Genomic DNA, 23,379 nt, shown 5'->3' with positions numbered 1-23,379 from the left:
TAGGTGGATGTGGGGGTGGTGCACTTCACTCCGCTGGCTCAGCCCCAGATCCAGCAGCCCTTCAAGCTGGTCGAGAGAATCGTCAAGAACGTCTTCCAGTTCCGGAGGAAGCACTGCCGCAGAGGGATCGAGTAAGCACTTCTCAGCCATTCCATCAACTATTCCTCAAAACTTCTCCCTCTCTACCTCTACTCCCACTATTACTCATCCAAACTCCTGTCTTTTTACCCCTACTCACTCTTCTACGCCTACATATCTGGACTACAATTGTCTGTGGCTTGTAGACAGTGCTTTTCAGTAACTACATTACTCCCACAGTCTTGGGTGATAATTTTTTTAATGTTAAAATACTTTTTCCTACAGTTTGTAAGGTTAACCCTTAAATGTAGACCTCGGTGACCCAAGAACTCATTCCACCCCCTGTGCCACATCTATTTTTTTGCAGTTATGCCACCACCTCTTTTGTAGTCCTCAACCTATCACTTATGAATAGTGTATTAAAAAAAATGCAAAAATTGCAAGAAATATATATTCTGTAAATTATTAATTACCAAAAATATAAAGGGTCTTTAGTGACCCGAGATATGTAGTATGTCGCTATAGTATATTTGTGCTTTCATAAATCATACATCTACCTACGTTTACTATCACAGAGATATCCATTGAGATATCAATGTTTATTACAAGACAAATTAGTACTGTATTCATACAAATGACTTCTATATCATGTTGAATTTCTACTCAACGGTGGCATATTATCAGTATGCCATATGCATGCTATTTGTTAGGTGGCACTGTTGTTTCAGTGATTGACTTGATTTACATTTGACATTGCTCTTTGACGAAGAAGCAACGTGGAAGTAAACTATAGCAAGTGTAACACATGAACAGGATAATATGACTATTGCCAGTTGGGTGTACTACTGAAATTCTTTAAGTTGGACATCTATTTAGACTCGAGAAGTACCTGAGAAAATACATATGTGTTTTAGCTTATGTAAAGCTTATGCTTTTTGTGTAGCTCAATAAGTGTTTTTTCAGCCAGTTGCATGGAAGTAATGAATCCCGTTTTATCATCTCTTTGAAATATGAAAAAAAAAATAAAAAAAATACATAAAAATATATTATTTTCTAATCCTCTTGAAAATGCTTTGAAAATCTATTTTTTAGATCCATTTCTGATATCAAAAGTACTGGGTCACTAAAGACCCGTGGTATGCAATAATGTTTGGTGAAACACCCATGCATTTAAGGCAGGGATGGGCAACTTTAAAGGTACTGAGGGCCAACATTTTTTTTTATCTTTTCTGGGGCCAGATTACAAATACGCACTCTCACATTGTTCACCCCCTTACTCAATTTCCTCATTACTGTGGGTAATATATGCATATGTACAGTTGCAATCAAAATTATTCAACCCCCCCCCCCCAAAGACAGTAAGGATTTACAAAGGTAAGCTTTTCTGATGACCCAGAATTTTTTAACTTTACATCTATATCAGTTGAGTGACACATTCAAAGTCATAGTGTGAATATATAACCTAATATTTGTAAATAGCAGGATTTTTTTTTTTTTAAAACAGCCATGTCATAATTATTCAACCCCTATTGCATGTAGCTGTTTCTTAAATATGTAAGGCTACACAAGTAATAGTTTTAAAACAAAATTAAGTCATCAGTCTGCAATTCCATTTATTTAAATTTTAAAATTTAAGTTTAACATTGAAAGCAAAAATGTATTTCAATGCAAAAAATGCAATTAAATATAAGCTGTCTCAAAAACTAATAGAGGAGATTATTTCATTACACAAGAAAGGTCATGGCTAAAAGTACATTTCCAAGGCACTTCAATTTCCAATAGACAAAGTTGGCAGCACCATTCATACATTTTTTAAATATGGTACAACAGCAACCTTCTTGGGGTGTCGAAGAAAGCAAAACTTCACCAAGGGAAATGTTGACTTGAATATTCAAGAAGTAATTAGGAAAGACCTGTGGAGTCCTGGAAGAAGGTTTTATGGATGTATGACACTAAACTGAAAATGAGTTTTAGATCCATGGGTCAGCAGTATGTCTGGAGTAAGATGACAAGGTGATGACAAGAACGACACCATCTCCACAGTCAAGCATGGAGGTGGGTCAGTCCTGTTATGGGGGACTATCCTGACTAACGGCTATCCTGACTATGTGACTGACACCATGGATTATTTCAGGTATCAGCCATTTTGGCATGAAAAATGTGATGCCTTCAGTGTGTAAATTGAAGCTCGGTGATCACTGGACTTTCCAGCAAGACAATAACATCAAGGATACATCCAAGTTGTCCAAAATCTGGTTCAGGTATAGGTCATGGAATGTCCTTAAATGGCCCTTTCAAGTCCATCATTAAAATCCCATTGCAAACCTTTGTTGGGATTTCAAGGAGACAGTGGCAGCACAGAAACCAAAGAATGTCAATGAGCTGGAAGCTTTTGCTCATGAGAAATGTGTAAAAATTCTAATAGAGAGGTGTCCGAAGACTGAGAACACTTACCTGAAGCATTTATTTGCTGTTATTAAGGATAAAGGATGCTCCACAAATGATTGACTTTGGGGGTTGAATATTTTTGACATGACATTTGTGGAGAGAATTAGTTATTTTTTGTTTAAAAATGTGGGTAAACTGAACTTTTTGTTCTCAAAATCACTCAAATGTGTATTAAAAACTTACTTTGACTGAGGTTTTAGTTGATGTGTTTTAATTCACATCACCAGAATGTATTGCTGGTCAGGGGGGTTGAATAATTTTGATTGCAACTGTATATATATATATATATATATATATATATATATATATATATACACACCGATCAGCCACACCATTAAATCCATCTGCCTGACATTGTGTAGGTCCCCCTCGTGCCGCCAAAACAGCACCATCCCGCATCTCAGAATAACATTCTGAGATGATATTCTTCTCACCACAATTGTACAGAGCGGTTATCTTAGTTAATGCCGACTTTGTCAGTTCGAACCAATCTGGCCATTCTCTGTTGACCTCTCTCATCAACAAGGCATTTCCGTCCTCAGAACTGCTGCCCACTGTATGTTTTTTTCGTTTTTGGCACCATTCAGAGTAAATTCTAGAGACTGTTGAGCGTGAAAATCCCAGGAGATCATCAGTTACAGAAATACTCAAACCAGCCCATCTGGCACCAACAATCATGCCACGGTCCAAATTACTGAGATCAAATTTTTTCCCCCCATTCTGATGGTTGATGTGAACATTAACTGAAGCTCCTGACCCGTATCTGCATGATATTATGCACTGCACTGCTGCCAAATGATTGGCTGATTAGATAATCGCATGGATGATTGTTGGTGTCAGACGGGCTGGTTTGAGTATTTCTGTAACTGCTGATCTCCTGGGATTTTCATGCACAACAGTCTCTAGAATTTACTCTGAATGGTACCAAAAAGAAGCACAATTGTTTTGAACTGTTCTTTCAAAAATAAATGTTTCTTGTGTACCAAATTAGCATATTAGAATAATTTCTTAAGGATTACGTGACACATTATTTTATTAGTAGACTAGAGAAATGACTGATGAAAATGGAGCTTTGTCATCGTAGGTAAAATGTGTATTTTAAAATAAAAATACAAAACAGTAATTTCAAACAGTAATAATAATTTTCAACTTTACTGGTGCATAAGGTAGTTTTTTTTTTTTTAAATTATTATTGTTTAATCATTTAATGCATCCAGGTCAAATTTCTCTATATGGGGAAAGAGTTAGCAAAAATTTGTGAATTCAGACACAGCTAGAAACATGTCCTGAATGACAAAAAAATGTCCTTGAAATCCTGTCACTGTTCAGACTGAAATGCATCCCAAACTTTTTCAGATTTTACTGTTTGCACTACAAAAAGCTGAAGGTTTTAAGTTGGATATGCTTAAAAATCAGATTTCTTTCAGCTTGTCTGAATGAGGCTAAAGACATTTTTGCAATGAATTCAAAAATTATGAGTCATTGCAGTGAGAAAGACGTGGGAGAACGTTTATCACTCCAGCAGCTGCATTACCAGCATGTCGCTGCTTTTCAATATTTGAGAATCTTTTAGAATCCCACTTCTGTGCAACTTTTCTAGTTTTCAGCATGCAACGACTGTTCTCTTCTTTCCTGCAGAATGCTGTTCCCAGAATCACAGCGTCAAGAATTGACGGACGAGTTGCTGTGTGCCGCCAATGTGGATCCTACACTGCGGCCCACGGAGATCTCTATTTCTGAATTCAGGGCTTTAGCAGACGCCTACAGCAAGCTCTGTCAGGAGAACCAGGGCCTCATCGACTATGACTTCAGAGAAGAACTCAGACTGAAGCATCAGTCAAAGAGACAGTGTGGCAGCGATAGTAAAGAGCGTCACCTTCACACCACGATTGAGGGAAATGTTAATGGTGGCCACTAGCATGAGACAGCGGACTGCTCTCAATGGTGAAATTTTCATCTGGCAGAGCCATGAATTTTTCACATGATTTCTTTCTGTGCTAAATGGATGTAGATGCCAGATGCCTGTAGAAATATAACTGTAGCAGGACTATGGGGGAGTGTTACACTGGTTGTATTTTAGAGGAGATGCTACAGCTAACATTTTCAGCTTAAAACATGTGAACTGTGTGAGTTTGACATTGAAACACTCTGGGCAGGGAAGTGAATAAAGGCTTTTCAAAAAAAGTAATTGAAAAATACATCTGTGCACAATTTTATATATATATTCAAACAAAGAAACTGTAGGAAGTAAAACGGGATTGTATTGTTCTAATAATGGAGAAAAGAGGTGAATGCCCATAAAACCTGTCAAATCCTAAAACACTAATGGGAATGCTTTAATCATGTTATAGCTAGAGGCTGCCAACCATCTGACAGAGAAAGAAAATGTTTGCCAAAATTGACATTATAAAAAGAACAAAAAAGAAAATGAATTGAATAAAATGTTCCTAGTCTAAAAATAATACCGTGTGCTTGAAAAAAGTTCGTGTCTCGCCTGCCTCTGTCTTGACGTGTTCATAGAGAATCATTTCACAACGTATTTCTTTGTATTTATCAAAATCCTCTTTGCCTCTTTTTGCAGATAAGTCAGAACAAAAATGACACAAAAATTAAAACCCCAACAAAACATGAGACTCTTTATTGCAGCTATACCAGTTTGATCTCTGAAGTGTCAAATGTATATAAAACCTAAAAAGTTACAGTAATCCATGAAAAAACATTATGTACACATTTGAACAATAATAAAAAAAAAAAAATGCCTTGGACAACTGCAGGCTTTATTTCAGTGGTAAAAAGCACATTTAAATCCAGCGTAAGACATTAAATTAATTAATTTATGTTTACAGCTTACCACTTTAACTAATAATCAAGGAGAAAGTATGATGGATGGTGCGCTAATTAAGATAAAAAAAAAATGCAGGAATCTCCTGTCAATATTTCACATGAAGAAAAATCAAGTCTTGACCCAACTGCCTGGCTTACTATTTAAAAAAAAAAACAGCAAACGTAACAATAAATAAAAAGCTTATAAAAAGCAAATCCATGACAAGGTAGCAATACTAAAATGTAAAGCAAGAAGTGTATGTAAGGCAAAATTAAAACCTGACAGAATATATCACGTAGTTTTCACTCTTATTAGAACTCCAATCAAGCACAGCTCAGAAAGCTCTTGGTTGTGAATGTGTGTGTGGGAGCAGACTGGCTTTAGTTTAGCATCTCCAAGTAAGAAGGGTAAAGGCATGTAATTTGGTTCTGTGGTGCAAAACAGTTGCTATGTGGGCAGTTTAGTAAACTAGTGCTGTGACTCATGGGGAATTAACCAACTCAACATCAGCCTTAATAAAGGTCCGTCATACTGTGGCAAAACAAAGGGTGAATGATCATTATGATTTCTCTGAATTGGTTAAAGGGATAAGACAGACTTATCCATTTAACCTTTGTTGCTCCACTAACTTTGGCTAGTTTGCATGGGGGAAAAAATTGAGAATCCACATCAGGTCAGGCATTGAGGTGATGAAGCTCTACTAAGTTTTGTTATTTAGACCAAGCAAAGGATGCTATTAACTTGTTGCTGCAGGACCGTTCTTTGTCCCCATGGTGCCGTCATAAAAGCAGTCCTCATTGACAACAGACGTCAGACTTTGCACACTAAAGTCCTTCTCCAGGAGCGAGTTAAGGTCCATGCTATTTGCCATTGAATCAGTTTGGCTGTGTCGACGCACCTGCACTAGTGCCGCCTTGCTGCGTCGCAAGCTATTCGTGCCTCCTCTACCAGGCTTGCGTTTCACTGCGTAGAAGTGAGCTCGTCTAATAGAAGACCGCCTTTCTGGAGTGTCCACTTCTCCGCTCTCTGGCAGCACATGGGGAGCAGGCGCCTGCGAGGCCTCCTCCGTCAACCGAAGCCTTTCAAACTGGGCCTCGATACAGCTGGGAGAATCTTCGCGCTCCTGTCGCTCACTGTGCTCATCGTGCTCGTCGCTTATGATGTCGGATTCTTTGAGGCCACTGAGGAGTTGAGGAGCGCCAACGCTGCTGGTGGTCCCACTGCTGATACTCACAGAGTCTGAATCCAGAAGAGCAGCACTTAGCTGGTCATTGTTGAGGGAATTGTCATTAGAAGGCTGTTTGCAGAGCCAAGATGCTCGAGAAGAACCTGCCAACAAATGCCATATTAAGTAAGAGTATGAACATCTGGTAAAGCCTGCCAACACTTTCTGTCATCTTAAATATCATTGCAAGAAACCATTTACTCAATACAATATTTTCACTCCACAGTATCTACATGGTGTCAACACTGGACACATGCTGCAACCATGGCTGGGGTTAAAGGAATAGTTCACCCAAAAATGAAAATTCTCTCATTATTCACTTACCCTGATGGCATCCCAGATGTGTATGACTGTCTTTCTTCAGAAGAACACAAATAAAGATTTTAGAAGAAGATAGAGCTCTCTCAGGCCCTTATAATGCAAGTAAACGGGTGTCAGCACTTTGATGGTCCAAAAGTCAAATTTAGGCAGCATAAAAGTAATCCATGCGACACCAGTCAATCAATGAATGTCTTCTGAAGCAAACTGATATGTTTGTGTAAAAAATAAATCGATAATGAGAGAATTTTCATTTTTGGGTGAACTATTCCTTTAAAGGAAAATTTTCCTTGTGCCCGACCCCAAAGATCGTGTCCTAGTACTGACCCTAGTTGCTATGTGATAAAACTAAATGGACGGCCCTTTTGATGCTACCCCAGCCATTTTCCCTGTACGTCTGAAATAAAATTATTTCATTTACAAATTATTTACAGCAATCATTGAGTTTCAAGAAAATGTGAGGATAAGATGACCAAAATAGCCAAATTTGACAGAGCAGATCCTGTGGATACTGTTTTTTGGTATAAAATTTCAACTGCTTTGATCACAGTTGCACTTTGAGGATGTTCTTAAGTCTTAGCGCCTCTAAGCATTGAAAATTAATGAAGTTTGCCACCTCAGATTATCCTGTTGTCCATGTGTTTGAAATTTTAATATTGTACTCACAAGATACAAGCCAATTAGTCATTATGGGCCACACCCAAAAATTTATTCTTTTTGTTTTTTCTTTTCCCAATTTGGAATGCCCAATTCCCAATGTGCTTTTTAAGTCCTCGTGGTTGCGTAGTGATTCGCCTCAGTCCGGGTGGCGGAGGACGAATCCCAGTTGCCTCTGTGTCTGAGATCGTCAACCCGCGCATCTTATCACGTGGCTTGTTGAGCGCGTTGCCACGGAGACATAGCGCGTGTGGAGGCTTCACGCAATCCATCGCGGCAACCACGCTCAACTCACCACGCACCCCACCGAGAACGAACCATATTATAGCGACCACAGTGAGGTTACCCATGTGAATCTACCCTCCCTAGCAACCGGGCCAATTTGGTTGCTTAGGAGACCTGGCTGGAGTCACTCAGCATGCCCTGGGATTCAAACTAGTGAATTCCAGGAGTGGTAGCCAGCGTATTTTTACCACTGACCTACCCAGGCCTCTCCAAAAATGTATTCTTATGTCTTCCAAACAACTTAATGAATCGAAAATCTTTTGAGAACTTTTTGTTAGGAGCATCTCTAGATGATACATACTGTACCAAATGCCATGTGAATCAGACTAATGGCTTAGGACGAGTTTGAAAAAGTAGTTTTTCTTGCGGAAATGGAAATGCACATGACCAAATGATTTGGGGGCACTGAAGGATTAAGAGGAAATACAATTTATTTTATTCTAGCCTGTACGGTTCCAAAGTTAGCAAAAACGGGAATGAGCTTATTATAGTGCTACCTTGTGGTTGATTCTCACAAAATGTGGTATACAGCTTCTTGTAGACACCCAGCTTGTGTATACAAAGTTTCAAATTATTAGGTGTTGAAATTCAGCCTGATCTCATGAAATTTATGTGAACATGACAACATTTTTGCAATTCAAAATTTACGTGCTATATAACATATACGGCTGCAGGTTTCCAGTGAAATGTCCAGCTGGGGGTGCCAAAAGCACGTAAAATGGTGTCGTATTCGGACAAGGTGAATTTTAGATGGATGTTTTTAAAACATACCCCCCTAATGTAAAACTTTTGTCTGAAACTAACCAATAGTATTTAAAAAAAGACATCCTTACTAAACCAATGCCTAAACCTAACACCATTAGTGTTTTAAAATTTAACTGAGATGTTAAATGACATCCTTACCTTATCAATGCCAAAATCTACCCATTAGTGTTTTCAAATGCAGAAGTGAAATTAAATATCACATTTTCTGAAGAAACCACCTCATTTTGTGCCGCTTCTATGACTCTGTAATGTCACGTGTCAGCTTGAACAACTTGAACTGTGGTCCTCTGGCTCTGTGTCCAGTGCCCTATCAGGTGAGCTACCACACAAGCCATTCATGTCGGAATAAGTGTATATATGTAGGTGAGTCTGTAATACAAGCATTAATATGTATAATTTTTCAAAAGATGTGTTTGAGTAAAAGTGTGTCGATATCATAAAATAGCAGAGTCTGAGTAATAAAGAGAAAAATAAGTATTTATAAAATCATAATCAGCTATTAAAGTCATGATTTGAGTGAAAGTGAATAAAACACACAGTTGTAGTAGTGCCTCTAGTGTTCATTTCTCCTGAAAACTGCAGGGAATTGTACCTGGAGACACATCTAACAAGTTTTGCAAAAATGTATATTGTACAAATAATGTATAATAACGCTTTTATTACGAGACCAGGTTGCTGAAATTTGATTGCCTTGCTGTTGGCGACAATTTCTGTTGATTTGTCAAATCAATATTTTAAGGACTTGTGATTGGTTAGCACTTGTATACATATGCATGTATGCCAAGTTCAAACTTCCTTGAAATGGTTGCGGAGTTAGGACACCCTTTAAGCAGAATTGGGAAAGTCTTAGAATGCATCTTAGCATCTTAAAAATGTATACATGTCGATGATGTGCAGCTATAATGCTTCCAGTGTAGACAAGGTATCATTACATAAAGGAAAAGTCAGACTGACCTAACTTGGCTGAAGCGGGCATAGTTTTCCAGAGGGGAGTAAGCCGCTTTTTACAGGTTCCCTCAGCAGGTTGCTCAGCTCCAGGCATGTTTCGCCGCAAGTTCTCCCGCAGGATGGAGCGAATCACCTTGATGATGTTGACTTTGCACTCTGGAGTGCTGAAAGTGAAAGAATAATGTGAAATTTTCAGCTCTTTATGGGATAAAAGCTGAATATTAAGTTGCAAACAGGTAATGCCCACCTGCAACACAACTGGAAAACGGTCTCTGGTCTGCCCTCTTTTTCGGATTTGGTGTGGATCAGCTCCCAGATGCAGTCAGTGTCTGTAGAAAGGATTGGAAGGTTGATTATTTATACATGTTGGAAATGTTCATTAGCTTAATCCAGGCCAGATGTGTCTTTTACCTGCAGTATTGCCCAGTCTAACTTTCAGTGCTGACAAAGGAATGAGCCAGCGAAACTTAAATGCATCCTGATCTCCATGGGAGTGGGCTGACCTTGAAGTTGGCTGCCAGACACACAAAGAAAAAATACAATTATATGGAAGCATGCCCTGTCAGCACATACTGTACATCACATTTTCAACTTCATATCTTGTGAATAATAATTACAAATCTGGTGATATATATATATATATATATATATATCTACTTCCGTGCCCGTCAAAGTAAGAAAAGACTAAGAAAATGTTTTAACATTCTATAAATCGATTTTAAAAACTGTTGGCCTATTAAATCAAATCAAATCACTTTTATTGTCACACAACCATATACACAAGTGCAATAGTGGGTGAAGGTCTTGGGTGCAGTTCCGAGCAACATAGTAGTTCCATTATTATAATACATTGTGAATGTATTAATCGGTTATTGGCATTTTCTACCATCTTAGTTATCGCTATCAGCAAAATCCACTATCGGTCCACCTCTACTATGTACACTTAAATTACTTCCGTAACTCTAAACTCCAAAAAGAAAATAAGCAACAATATGGCTTGTTTTTAAATCTGTGACTCAGTATAATGCAGGGTTTGCAAAGAGGCTGTTATTTAGGGCAGCACAAACAATACTAGACCTAAACAGCGAAGCCGCAATCCATACATAAGCATTGTTACTCATTCGTGGGATTTTTAATGACCACAGAGAGTTAGGACCTCGGTTTAACGTCTCATCCAAGGACGGTGCCTTTTTACAGTATAGTGTCTCCGTCACTATACTGGGGCATTAGGACCCACCCAGAAGGCATTTACAGTCAAATTTCTTGAAGTCTTAAAATTACAGTAGCAAAAAACTGCTTGTTTAATTCCAAGATTCAGAGAGTGAGTTTTGAATATTGTCATGAAAACTAAATTGTGAATGTTTTTGGTGGAAGAAACCTTGACTAACAATATAAGAAGTGGATCTTATAAAACTTATGACATGAACCCTTTAGGCACCACAAGAGTTATTAGACTCACCGTTTTCTTTTTCAGTTTATTGTTCTCCCTGTACAGCAGTATCACGGCTCTCTTGAAAACTAATAAGACAAATGAGAGATTTTTTATGAGTCATGCAGATTTGAGGATTTAATTTTAGAAACAAAGAGAATTCTTCGTCTTTGAGGCTGCAAAACAATATATGTAAAACAAGCCCAACATACTTTCACAAAGCTATAAAAAGCCTCCTTGTGGCAGAAGCATTCTGATATTATTATCATTTTTTATATATAGTCGACATATAGATTAAAGCCTTTTAATTAAAACAAAAAAATTGGAACACTTAACATTAATGTTACCTTTGTTAACGGTTTATAAAGGGGCTTATTACTAACTAATTTTATTTACAAATACATTTTAAGTAATGAAGTTAAAACAACATGAATAAAAAAGGCGACTTTCATGCAAACTTGCCAAACAGAGCACATTTTAACTGACATGTTAAACTGACGTCATTATATTATTCAAAAACATAAATTGCCCTATTTATGATTTATATCTCAATATAACTATTATAGTGAGATTAAAGTCTGCTTTATGTTTATATTAATTATGGTAATATCTTCACTTACTAGTGTTGTCAAAATAATGATGCTACTACTCACGTGTTTCCACTTTACATTGATAAATTTTATAGGGTACTGCGTGTTATTAAGCATTTATAACATCAGGTAAAATTGCTAACTATTTGGCGGGTATTGCATGAAAGTCACCCTTTCATATATCCACATATCAATTACTTATTTTATTTGTAATGTAATGTATTATTAGTAATTAATGAACCCCTTTATAAACCATTAACAAAGTGAACATTAATGCACAGTGTTACCAAAAAAACCAAAAAATCTAATATCAGAAAGTCATGACAATTCAAGCTATATTTCTCAAGCTTAGTCATACAGTTTTGAAACAACATTAGGGTTATTAAATGACAGAATTTCCATTTTTGGTGCTACCCCTTTAAGGTATAAACATTTCTTTTGGCACGTGACAATATAACTAAAATGTAATGTTACTGTGGGAAAGAGAGCGAACCTCACCAAAAACATTGAGTTCAGGGTCTTTTTTCATACGACCCAGCGATGGGAACGGGTTGAGCCACATCACAGAGGAATGCATGAGGAACTGTCCCATAGAAATCTCTGTGACCTGTGAGAAAAAGAGGAACAGAAAGACAAATGATAAATGGAATATGCAATAGAGACAGTCTGTGTCAAGTCAGGGCATTAACCTGGTGCAGGGTTCAGACTGGATTTGTAGCTGTACCTCTTTCTCAGAACCGCTTTGTTCTGCTACCAGCTGATCAAAAACAGCACCGTAGTCTTCATAGATCTTCTGCATCTCATTTATGTGGCTCGCAACTTTCTCCATTTCCTTAAATGCCTCTGTAATAAGAAATAACGTAAACTGTGTCTTAAAAAAATAGTTAGCCCAAAATGGAAATTCAATAGCTATTTTATGTAAGTCCTTTTAAAAGCCGGTTTAAATATATCCACTAATTGATGAGGTGTCACTGCATAGAAAACGTAAATTAGGCAATTTATTACATTTAAACCTTTCCTATTTGTATATGTATATATACAGCTCTGGAAAATATTAAGAGACCACTGCAAAATTATCAGTTTCTCTGGATTTACTATTTATAGGCATGCGTTTGAGTAAAATTTTATTTTTTATTCTATAAAGTACTGACAACATTCATTGTCATTTAGAGCATTTATTTGCAGAAACTGGTCAAAATGACAAAAAAGATTCAGTGTTTTCAGATCTCAAATAATGCAAAGAAAACAAGTTCCTATTCATTTTTAAACAACACAATACTAATGTTTTAACTTAGGAAGAGTCCAGAAATCAATATTTGGTGGAATAACACTGATTTTCAATCACAGCTTTCATGCGTCTTGGCATGCTCTCTACCAGTCTTTCACATTGCTGTTTGGTGACTTTATGCCACTCCTGGTGCAAAAATTCAAGCAGATCGGCTTTGTTTGATGGCTTGTGGCCATCTATCTTCCTCTTGATCACCTGCCATAGCCATAGTCCAGCAGCCATTCACCCTGTAGCTCAAGACCGGTTTCCCACTGAAGCTAAGCAGTGTTGAGCCTGGCCAGTACCTGGATGGGAGACCTGGGGAACACTAAGTTTGCTGCAGGAAGAGGTGTTAGGGAGGCCAGCAGTGGGTGCTCACTCTGCAGTCTGTGTGGGTCCTAATGCCCCAGTATAGTGACAGGGACACTATACTGTAAAAAGGCACCGTCCTTCGGATGAGACATTAAACCGAGGTCCTGACTCTCTGTGGTCATTAAAAATCCAAGGGTATTTCTTGTAAAAGAGTAGGGTTGTAACCCCGGTGTCCTGGCCAAATTCCCCCATTGGCCCTTCTCAATCATGGCCTCCTAATAATCCCAATCCATAAATTGGCTCTATAACTCTACTCTCTCCTCACCACCATTAGCTAGTATGTGGTGAGCGTACTGACACACTATGGCTGCCGTTGCATCATCCAGGTGGGTGCTGCACACTGGTGGAGGTTGAGGAGAGTTCCCTGTTCACTGTGTAAAGCACTTTGAGTGTAGTGTCTGAAAAAATGCTATATAAATGCAACATTCATTTATTCATTCACCTGTAACGTTCTGATCACCTTCACAAAGATGAATCTATCCGATTCCAGCCTTGCTGAAGCACCCCCATATAATCACTGATCCTCCACCAAATTTCACAGTGGGTGGGACACTGTGGCTTGAAGGTCTCTCCAGGTCCACGTCTAACCATTAGACGACCAATAGGAGGATCGGTGATGATCTGGGGGTGCTTTAGCAAGGCTGGAATAGGGCAGATTCATCTTTGTGAAGTACGAATGAATCAAACCACATACAAGGTTATCCTGGAAGAAAACTTGCTTCCTTCTGCTCTGACAATGTTCCCCAAAATTCCACACAGCCAGGTCAATCAAGGTGTGGATGGAGGACCACCAGATCAAGACCCTGTCATGACCAGCCCAATCTCCAGACATGAACCCCATTGAAAACCTCTGGAATGTGATCAAGAGGAAGATGGATGGCCGCAAGCCATCAACCAAATCCGAGCTGCTTTAATTATTGTGCCAGGAGTGGCATAAAGTCACCCAACAGCAATGTGAAAGACTGGTAGAGAGCATGCAAAGACACATGAAAGATGTGATTGGAAATCAGAGTTCTTTACACTAAATATTGATTTCTGAACTTTCCTAAGTTAAAACATTAGTATTGTGTTGTTTAAAAATAAATATGAACTTGTTTTCTTTGCATTATTCGAGGTATTAAAACACGGCATCTTTTTTGCTATTTTGACCAGCTGTCATTTTCTGCAAATAAATGCTCTAAATGACAATACTTTTACTTGGAATTTGGGAGAAATGTTGTCAGTACTTTATAGAATAAAACAAAAATGCTCATTTTACTCAAACACATACCTACAAAAAGTAAATCCAGAGAAACTGATAATTTTTGGTCTCTTAATTTTTTCCAGAGCTGTATGTGTGTATATATATATATATATATATATATATATATATATATATATATATATATATATATATATTTTATCATCATCTTTGTAATTCAACAGCCCCATTATGCTTAACATCTCCTTTTATGTACATTTGGGTTTGGAACAATATGAGGGCGAGTAAATGATGACTTTTATTAATTTTTAAATTTTCGGTGAATGATTCCTTTGAATGGATTAAAACCAACCCCTCCTGTGTGTGTCTGTATGTGTGACATACCTGTGAGGTGGTAGTGCTCCTCACTATCTGCATCAGTTAGAGACACCAGCTCACGGAGCAGCAGGGGGTATTTCAGCACTCGCTGCACTGGTTTGATTAGGTAGGATTCTAGTGTGGTCGAGTGTTGCTTGGTTGGATTCCTTGCATCAAGGAACTCCTTAAAGGATCGATCTGTTTTAGCTGGAGGGGGAGAAAAATCATAAATGCCACACACTGAGCTAGAAATACTGTTTTATCAGTGGCCACTGCTGGCAAGTGGCTTCAGGCAATGCACACAGGGCACAAAACACATCCACAAGGAGGCAGCACAAGCTACCTGACACCTCATTACAACTACTGCAGTATAAATGCAACACTGCAGACAATGAACAACACCAAGGTGATTATAGAGGAGCCAGACCGATGGTGCTTCATGAAGAGTGAGCACAGTCTCATTGTGGAGAGACTGGACAGTTCACCAAATCTGAGTGTACACTGCATGATTTTTACAATTGTTGCTTGTCAGATTATAAGCCAAGTCAGACTGTGCGACCTCAACAATCTTTGATGTCCGAGCTCATGACATACATTTTGACTGGGTGACTGGGTGATCAATCATGTCACGTTCTGACATCTTCATGACACACAAAATTCAGCTATTCCTTTAAACGGCAACACCTCTTCAGAATAATAAATTTATCACTTGCGTTGTCGTTCAAATCAAGAGGAGCTATTAGAGCTGTAATTGAGGCACTCCTCACCCCAGAGGGATTGACACTTCAGGGAGCAATTGCCAGGCAATTAACAAGTCAACACAAAAAAGCAGTTTGCACTTTGCAAACGGAAGCCTTGGCACAACAGAAGCAGTGTGTGAGAATATGTAATTACAAACACTGCTGACAGACGGGTGTCACACATTCCTGTTGTTGCATGTGCAGCGCAAGTGCAGAGTGCCATGTCTTGACCTGGTGCATTGTTTTGTATAGTCATTAAAGAGGCTGCTCGGAAGGATTGTTCTCATCTTGTAATGGGGGCGAGGTGCAGTTTTCTGCTTTGAACGTGAGCGGGGCATCTAATGCTCTCATTAAACTGCGCACTGGGCAGGCTGCCCAAGATGGAAAACCAGGCCGATGTTGCTCACCTAAATTACGTTCAACATTTATAGTCAGTCATATTCTACCACACTAATAATTAATACTCTGTAGGGAAATTATGAAAAGATAAACCAACTGCGGAGGCATTTTCAGCCTAAAACATCCCAAAGGGACCCACGCAGAATTTGGGCCATTACATTTGTTCAATTATTAATCTTTTAATAAAAATGATCCAATTTTAATTCCCAGAGAAGATCTACATGGGAATAGAGGACATGAATGTGTGCTGTACCTCGTTCTAGAACCTTCTGCACTTTGATGTGGTTGGCACAAAAACCGCTGTAGAGTTTGAAGTGTTCTGCGTAATATAGAAACGAGCCACCCAGCGAGAACAGCAGCTTCTGCAAGAGGAAAGACAGACAGAGACGCTGAATCATGGAAAAGAGGGGAGTGTGACACAAAAGAATACTGAATCACTTTTAAAGGAAAAGTTCCCCACAAAATGAAAGTTCTGAACTCATTTATACTTACCCTTAATGTCATTCCTAACCTCTTTGACTTTCTGCCATGGTATACACAAGGAGAAATTCTGAGCTGCTTTTTACCATTCAAAGAAAGCATAAAGTGACCATGGACCGTCAACATACAAAAATGACAAAAAGCACTACAATACAACCATAAAAGTACTTCAGTAATTTCATTTATGCAAAAGTAGTATTTTAATTTATGAGAAAGTAATTTAATTTATGCAAATAAAAACTTCAGATAAAGCAGAATTTCCAACCCATTTGTTCAAGAGAACAAAATCATCACTTGCAGGGAAATTGGCACAAAATGGAAATGGAAGTTGTAGCCACTGGGGAGGCCACTGCAGCTCTTTTGTTCAACATAATACATTTATTGCGGTTTAGAACGAAGTAAGCTCTGAGCGAATTATGTAGTCACATGGCTTGTTAAGTGTCACATGATGTGCAGGAAAATATTCGGTTAAAGTTTTTCAATTGTAGTTTAAGCGCATGTCTTCTTATTTAATAAATAATGTATGGTAACTCTACAATAAGGCTCCATTTGCTAACAATGAACAATATATTTATTACAGCATTTATTTAACTTGGTTAAATACATTAATTAATATACAGTACTGTGCAAAAGTTTTAGGCACTTGGGAACATTTTTGCATAGTGAGGATGTCTTCAAATATAATGCCATAAATAGTTTTCATTTATCACTTAATGCCATACAAAGATGTGATGTGACCACCTTTGCCTTCAAAACAGCACCAATTCTCTTGGTACACCTGGACACAGTTTTTCTTGGTTGTTGGCAGATATGATGTTTCAAGCTTCTTGGAGAATTCGCCACAGTTCTTCTATCTCAGGCAGCTTCGTCAGGCCAAAGAGGATGCTTACAGAGTTCAGGAACACACTGAATAAGGGAATCAGAGTGGCTAAAACAAGATACTCTGAGAAGCTGAAAAACAAGTTTTCAGCTAACGACCCTGCATCAGTGTGGAGTGGCATGAAACAACTTATGAATTACAGGACTCCTGCCCCCAACCCTGTGGTGGACCAACAACTGGCTGACGACCTGAATGTGTTCTACTATAGATTTGAAAGGCCCAATCTCACACCCCACACCCACTCTGACCTTCACTTCACACAAACACCAACACCTCCTGCATCCCCCCTCCTCTCCCCTCCTGCTACTCAACCTGCACTTAAGATCTGTGAAGATGATGTGAGCCGCGTCTTTCGACAGCAAAGGATAAGGAAAGCACAGGGCCCAGATGGCGTTTCACCTGCATGTCTTAGATCCTGTGCTAATCAGCTGGCCCCCATCTTCACACAGATCTTCAATAGATCACTGGAGCAGTGTGAAGTCCCATGCTGCTTCAAACGTTCCACTATAATCCCCATCCCAAAGAAACCAAAAATCACAGGACTTAATGACTACAGACCTGTCGCCCTGACATCTGTGGTCATGAAATCATTTGAGAGACTGGTGTTGGCACACCTGAAGAACATCACTGGATCCTTTCTAGATCCCCTTCAATTTGCTTATCGAGCAAACAGGTCTGTGGATGATGCAGTCAACATGGGATTGCATCATATCCTGCAACATCTGGACAGACCAGGGACATATGCAAGGATCCTTTTTGTGGACTTCAGTTCGGCTTTCAACACCATCATCCCAGCTATACTCCAGAATAAATTACACCAACTCTCTGTTCACTTGTCTATCTGTCAGTGGATTACCAGCTTTGACGGACAGGCAGCAGCTTGTGAGACAGGGGAAACTCACTTCCAGCACCTGTACGATCAGCACTGGTGCCCCACAGGGATGTGTGCTCTCCCCACTACTTTTCTCCCTCTACACCAATGACTGCATTGCCAAGGACCCCTCTGTCAAGCTCCTGAAGTTTGCAGATGACCCCACTGTCATCGGCCTCATCCGAGATGACGATGAGTCTGCATACAGAAGGGAGGTTAAACAGCTGGCTGTCTAGTGCAGTCAAAATAACCTTGAGCTCAACATGCTCAAAACGGTGGAGATGATTGTGGACTTTAGGAGGAACACCCCAACACTGACCCCCCTCACCATTCTTAACAGCACTGTGGCAGCAGTGGAGTCATTCAGGTTCCTGGGCACTACCATCTCACAGGACCTGAAGTGGGAGACCCATATTGACTCCATTGTGAAAAAGGCCCAGCAGAGATTGTACTTCCTTTGCCAGCTGAGGAAATTCAACCTGCAACAGGCGGTGCTGATCCAGTTCTACTCAGCAGTCATTGAGTCTGTCCTCTGCACTTCAATAACTGTCTGGTTTGGTTCAGCTACGAAATCAGACATCAGAAGACTACAAAGGACAGTTTGGACTGCTGAGAGGATTATTGGTTGCCCCCTGCCCCCACTTCAAGAACTATACACTTCCAGAGTGAGGAAAAAGGCTGGAAAAATCACTCTGGACCCCACTCACCCTGCCCACTACCTTTTTGAACTGTTGCCTTCTGGCCGACACTTCAGAGCTCTGAGCACCAGAACTGTCAGGCACAGGAACAGTTTTTTCCCTCAGGCTATCCATCTCATGAACAGTTAAATTGCCCCATTGAGCAATAACTATGTGCAATACACAGTTTAGTCTTTTTTTATTTATCCAACACATCCAACCTCTTCTGCCATTTCATTCCTCTGAAGAAAAAAAAACAAAAAACATTTGCACTGTACATAACAGATTTGTATTTGCACTGTACATAACAGATTGTATTAGATTTGCACTACCCATGTGTATGTGTGTATGTATGTATGTGTGTATCTGTACGTATGTGTATAATTATTATTTATGTTTTATTATTATCTATGTCTTGCTGCTATTTTTGTATTGTTTTTGTATGGTTGTACACTGGAAGCTCCTGTCACCAAGACAAATTCCTTTTATGTGTAAGCATACTTGGCAATAAAGCTCATTCTGATTCTGATTCTGATCTATTTAGGCTGTCTCAATTGCTTCTGTCTCTTCTTGTAATCCCAGACTGACTCAATATTCAGTGGGGGGCTCTGTGGTGACCATGCCATCTGTTGCAGGGCTCCCTGTTCTTCTATTCTATTCTATTTGCAAAAGAAATGTTTGGGAGTCTAGCATTTATATTTCCTATTGACACACTAAAGCTGAAGATATAAATAACCATCTTAAGACAAATGTTTTTGTGAAGCATCTTATGTGCCTAAGACTTTTGCACAGTACTGTAAATTAATACATTTTTTAAATCAAAAGTTCTATTAGTTAACATTAATGCACCCTGTACTTACATGAACTAACAATGAACAAATGTACAAATTAACTTACATTAATATAAAGTCAAAAATGCTGTAAAAAATGTATTGTTCATTGTTTGATCATGATACCTAATGCATTAAGTAATGTTAATGAATGGAACCTTACTGTAAAGTGTTTCCTAATCATTATAATAATTTCATTATAATTGTATTTATTTATCACACATTATACATTTGCACATATACAGTGAAATTCTTTTTTTTACATATCCCAGTTAAGCTGGGGTCAGAGTGCAGGGTCAGCCATGATACAGCGCCCCTGGAGCAGATTGGGTCAAGGGCCTTGCTCAAGGGCCCAACAATGGCATCTTGGCAGTACTGGGGCTGGAACCCCTGACCTTCTGATCAGTAACCCAGAGCCTTAACCACTGAGCCACCACTGCCCTCCCTTTAAAATTAACTTTTTGGCTCACCGGCCACTGTGGTTAGTAGTTTCACTAGCCACTCAACATTTTCATTAGCCAAAATCCCCCACCTCGCAAAAAGCAATAAAGTTAACTGGAGACTGTTCCTGCATGCATTTGTATGGACATTTTATTTGAACAAGAACTATATATTTGTTAAGCAAGACACAGGCCTACTGATTTAATTCACCTTAAGGATATCTGAAGGTAAACATGGCCAGTTAGAACAGTAGTGGGATAGATCAGGTCAATAATTTGTCCATAATTCATGGAAGTTTTAACCCCTTTATTTTTTTAACCCCTTTTCTCCCAAATTTGGAATGCCCAAATCCCACTACTCAGTAGATCCTCGTGGTGGCACGGTTACTCACCTCAATTCGGGTGGCAAAGGACAAGTCTCAGTTGCCTCCGCTTCTGAGAAAGTCAATCCGTGCATCTTATCATGTGGCTCGTTGTGCATGACACCGCGGAGATTCCAGCATGTGGAGGCTCATTCTACTCTCCACGATCCACGCACAATTTACCACGCGCCCCATTGAGAGCGAGAACCACTAATTGTGACCACGAGGAGGTTACCCCATGTGACTACTCTCCCTAGCAACCGGGCCAGTTTGGTTGCTTAGGAGACCTGGCTGGAGTCACTCAGCACACCCTGGATTCAAACTCGCGACTCCAGGCGTCAATACTCGCTGAGCTATCCAGGCCCCGTTTTAACCCCTTTATTAAATTTACCATTGTTCTAGCATTGTTTAACAGTGGTACTGGTAATGATAAGTCCATTACCACAGGCAAGACATGGATGGCTCCACAATACTATGGTTAGGTTAATGTTGATAGTCTTTTCTAAAAAAATAAAAATAAACTATAGTATTTATTATAAAACATAATAATAACCTAAACACATTTAGAAATCTTCAACTACAACTTTCACAATTGTAATAAAAATAGAGTCTAATATTTTCACCCTAATGGATTTTATATGAATCTGTACAAGTACCAGTTAGTGTTGCTGCAGTAAAAAAAAAAAAAAAAAAAAAAAAAAAAAAATTATATATATAATATATTTATATATATATATAACTTTAAGAATGATGATGTGTATTTTAAAAACTGATGATGTGTACTTGACTCCTCTTTACCTCGTCAGTGCAACTGGTATTGAAGGGGCTGCCTATCAGTTTGAGAGGTTTGACTTTCTCCATATAGAGATTTATACCACAATGTTCTCAGTAGAATTCAAATGAGTAACATAAGTTTTGTGGTCTCTGCCGGCCACCGCGATATCGAGTAAAGCTCGACTGAATCAGTCACACGAAAGCACGCTTCATTTGCCCCACACAGATGCGCATGTAAATTATTAGAGGCATGAATACCATTAAATCTGATACCAATAAATAACCAATCATGATGCGGCAAGTCTGAATATAGGCCCTTTCCCACTGCAGGGACTAAAGCCCGTTTCATGTACTTTTCCTCTGGACTACTACTTTTCTTTATTTTTGCATATGAAGAACTATAGTTCATTGTAGCCATTTAAAGGGTCTTTTTTTTTTTGCTCCTACTCCTAGTAGGTACTTTTGGGGGAGTAGAGGTTCCATAATCTGTGATTGGTCAAATGCGTTTATGACATAAAATCTAATGAGAAAGAGAGTCGGCAGCGGCATGTTTAAAATACACAGACACAGTCGTTTTTTATGCAGACAATTGTGCTGAAATGTCAGTGAAAATATGGACAAGTATTCCAATTTCAACCGTGAGGTACAAGCCTGGTTGTGCATCTACTCAATGGAGGAAATCCAGAGAGATTTTGAGTCCGCAAAACTCAACTTTAAAAGTGTGAACAAGATTTGAGAGCTACAGTGCAGGGAAAGATTTTCTGTGAATAAAGAAATACATTTAGGTCTGTTCTTGACATACTATTGTACAGCTTCAGATATAGATTATTTTTAGGCAGATGCTATTTTCACCCTGGTGCAAATAATGGTAGATACTACAGTAATTGCACCCTGGTGCAAATAGTGTCAGTTACTATTTGCACCCATATTTAAATACTAACATACAGTATATGAGCATCACTGCAGTGTGTTTATTGTGTTTATTTAGAGTCCCACAGATACACTTAATTAACCCTTCCGCTAAACTCAACCTTAATCTTATCTTATAAAAAAAACAACCTTGGTTTTACTACAGTAACCATGGTTTCACCATGTTAATTTTACACATACATTTACAGTAGCCAAAACATTAACCAGGCTGCTACATTACCACCATATTACTGTAGTAACACCATGGTTAATTGTATTAAAACTATGGTTTCTGCCAAAGAACATGGTTACTACAATATTAGTAACAGGGGGCTTTCACATTGGGCACATTTGCTGCGGTCCGATTCTGAGTGCGATTGTTCCCAGTGCCCCCCGCAGCATTGGTCTGGTTTCACACTCACTTGATTCTATCGAACCCCGGTCCATTTGCGTTCATCTTATGTCATCATAAACACGCATGGAGAACACAACAAGACTCATCATACTTTATGTTTTTTTGTTATTTTGGTGCCATTATGCACAGCAGAGTGAACGACAACTGCGTTTATGTGCGCTTCATGGTGTAACTCATCAGATGTCCAGGGGAAGGCGGCTTGCTGCTGCTCGCAAACGGCGTTTTTTGAGGAGACAGCTGATTGCAAGGAATTCATTTGCGTCTTTGTTTACACTGCACGCTTACTCACGCTCGTGTCCAAGGTGAAGTTATCGCCACTGTCATCTCCTATTATACCCTATATTTATTAGTCGAAACTAATGATGTCGTCATCGGCTAAAACGCATGCACAGGTTACTTTACTTCCTGAACGAGTGCGTACCCGAGCCGAGTTGCTTTCAGGGTGATTTCACACTGGCAGTTTAGTTCGAAACAGAGCATGGTTCGCATGAAAAATTGGTAATGTGAAAGCTGTCATGCGGTACCAAACCTGAGACTACCTATAGGAGGTGGTCTGAGTTCGGTTGCAATGGAACTGTAGCGCGAGTCGCGTGAATGTGAAAGCAACTCGGACTCGGGTGTGCACTCTTTAAGGAAGTAAAGTAACCTGCGCATGCATTTTAGCTGATGCATCACTAGTTTCGACAACACACGAGGATCCACACATTCCTAAATGTCCCAAAAAAGTAGACACCACAGTGACATACAAGTACAATCAACACTATAAATACTGTCTGTCTGTCTGTCTGTCTATCTATCTATACACCTTATAAATACTATATATAAATACTATTATAGG

At 39.0% G+C, this 23,379-nt stretch overlaps 2 protein-coding genes across 6 annotated transcripts in view; one reads left to right on the top strand and one right to left on the bottom strand.

Moving 5' to 3' along the window:
• The window catches only part of tfb1m (transcription factor B1, mitochondrial), a 61,404-nt gene extending 56,034 nt beyond the window's left edge, over positions 1–5,370 (top strand). For both annotated transcript variants that reach the window (XM_051646280.1, XM_051646279.1), the window contains exons 7-8: positions 4–131; positions 4,165–5,370. In XM_051646280.1, coding sequence (XP_051502240.1) covers positions 4–131; positions 4,165–4,444 — 408 coding nt within the window. In that variant the 3' untranslated portion in view covers positions 4,445–5,370. The remainder of the gene's footprint in view (positions 1–3; positions 132–4,164) is intronic.
• A 146-nt stretch (positions 5,371–5,516) lies between these two features.
• tiam2a (TIAM Rac1 associated GEF 2a) overlaps positions 5,517–23,379 on the bottom strand; it is a 187,359-nt gene continuing 169,496 nt past the window's right edge. For all 4 annotated transcript variants that reach the window (XM_051646173.1, XM_051646174.1, XM_051646172.1 and 1 more), the window contains 9 exons: positions 16,157–16,265; positions 14,792–14,971; positions 12,292–12,410; positions 12,066–12,174; positions 11,008–11,066; positions 9,960–10,062; positions 9,796–9,877; positions 9,555–9,712; positions 5,517–6,679 (listed from right to left, as the gene is read on the bottom strand). In XM_051646173.1, coding sequence (XP_051502133.1) covers positions 6,087–6,679; positions 9,555–9,712; positions 9,796–9,877; positions 9,960–10,062; positions 11,008–11,066; positions 12,066–12,174; positions 12,292–12,410; positions 14,792–14,971; positions 16,157–16,265 — 1,512 coding nt within the window. In that variant the 3' untranslated portion in view covers positions 5,517–6,086. The remainder of the gene's footprint in view (positions 6,680–9,554; positions 9,713–9,795; positions 9,878–9,959; positions 10,063–11,007; positions 11,067–12,065; positions 12,175–12,291; positions 12,411–14,791; positions 14,972–16,156; positions 16,266–23,379) is intronic.

The sequence above is a fragment of the Myxocyprinus asiaticus genome, chromosome 20, assembly GCF_019703515.2.
Source record: "Myxocyprinus asiaticus isolate MX2 ecotype Aquarium Trade chromosome 20, UBuf_Myxa_2, whole genome shotgun sequence".
Classification (NCBI taxonomy): Eukaryota; Metazoa; Chordata; class Actinopteri; order Cypriniformes; family Catostomidae; genus Myxocyprinus; species Myxocyprinus asiaticus.
Note: the sequence above shows the minus strand (reverse complement) of the source record. Positions and strands in the feature narration are given on the sequence as shown.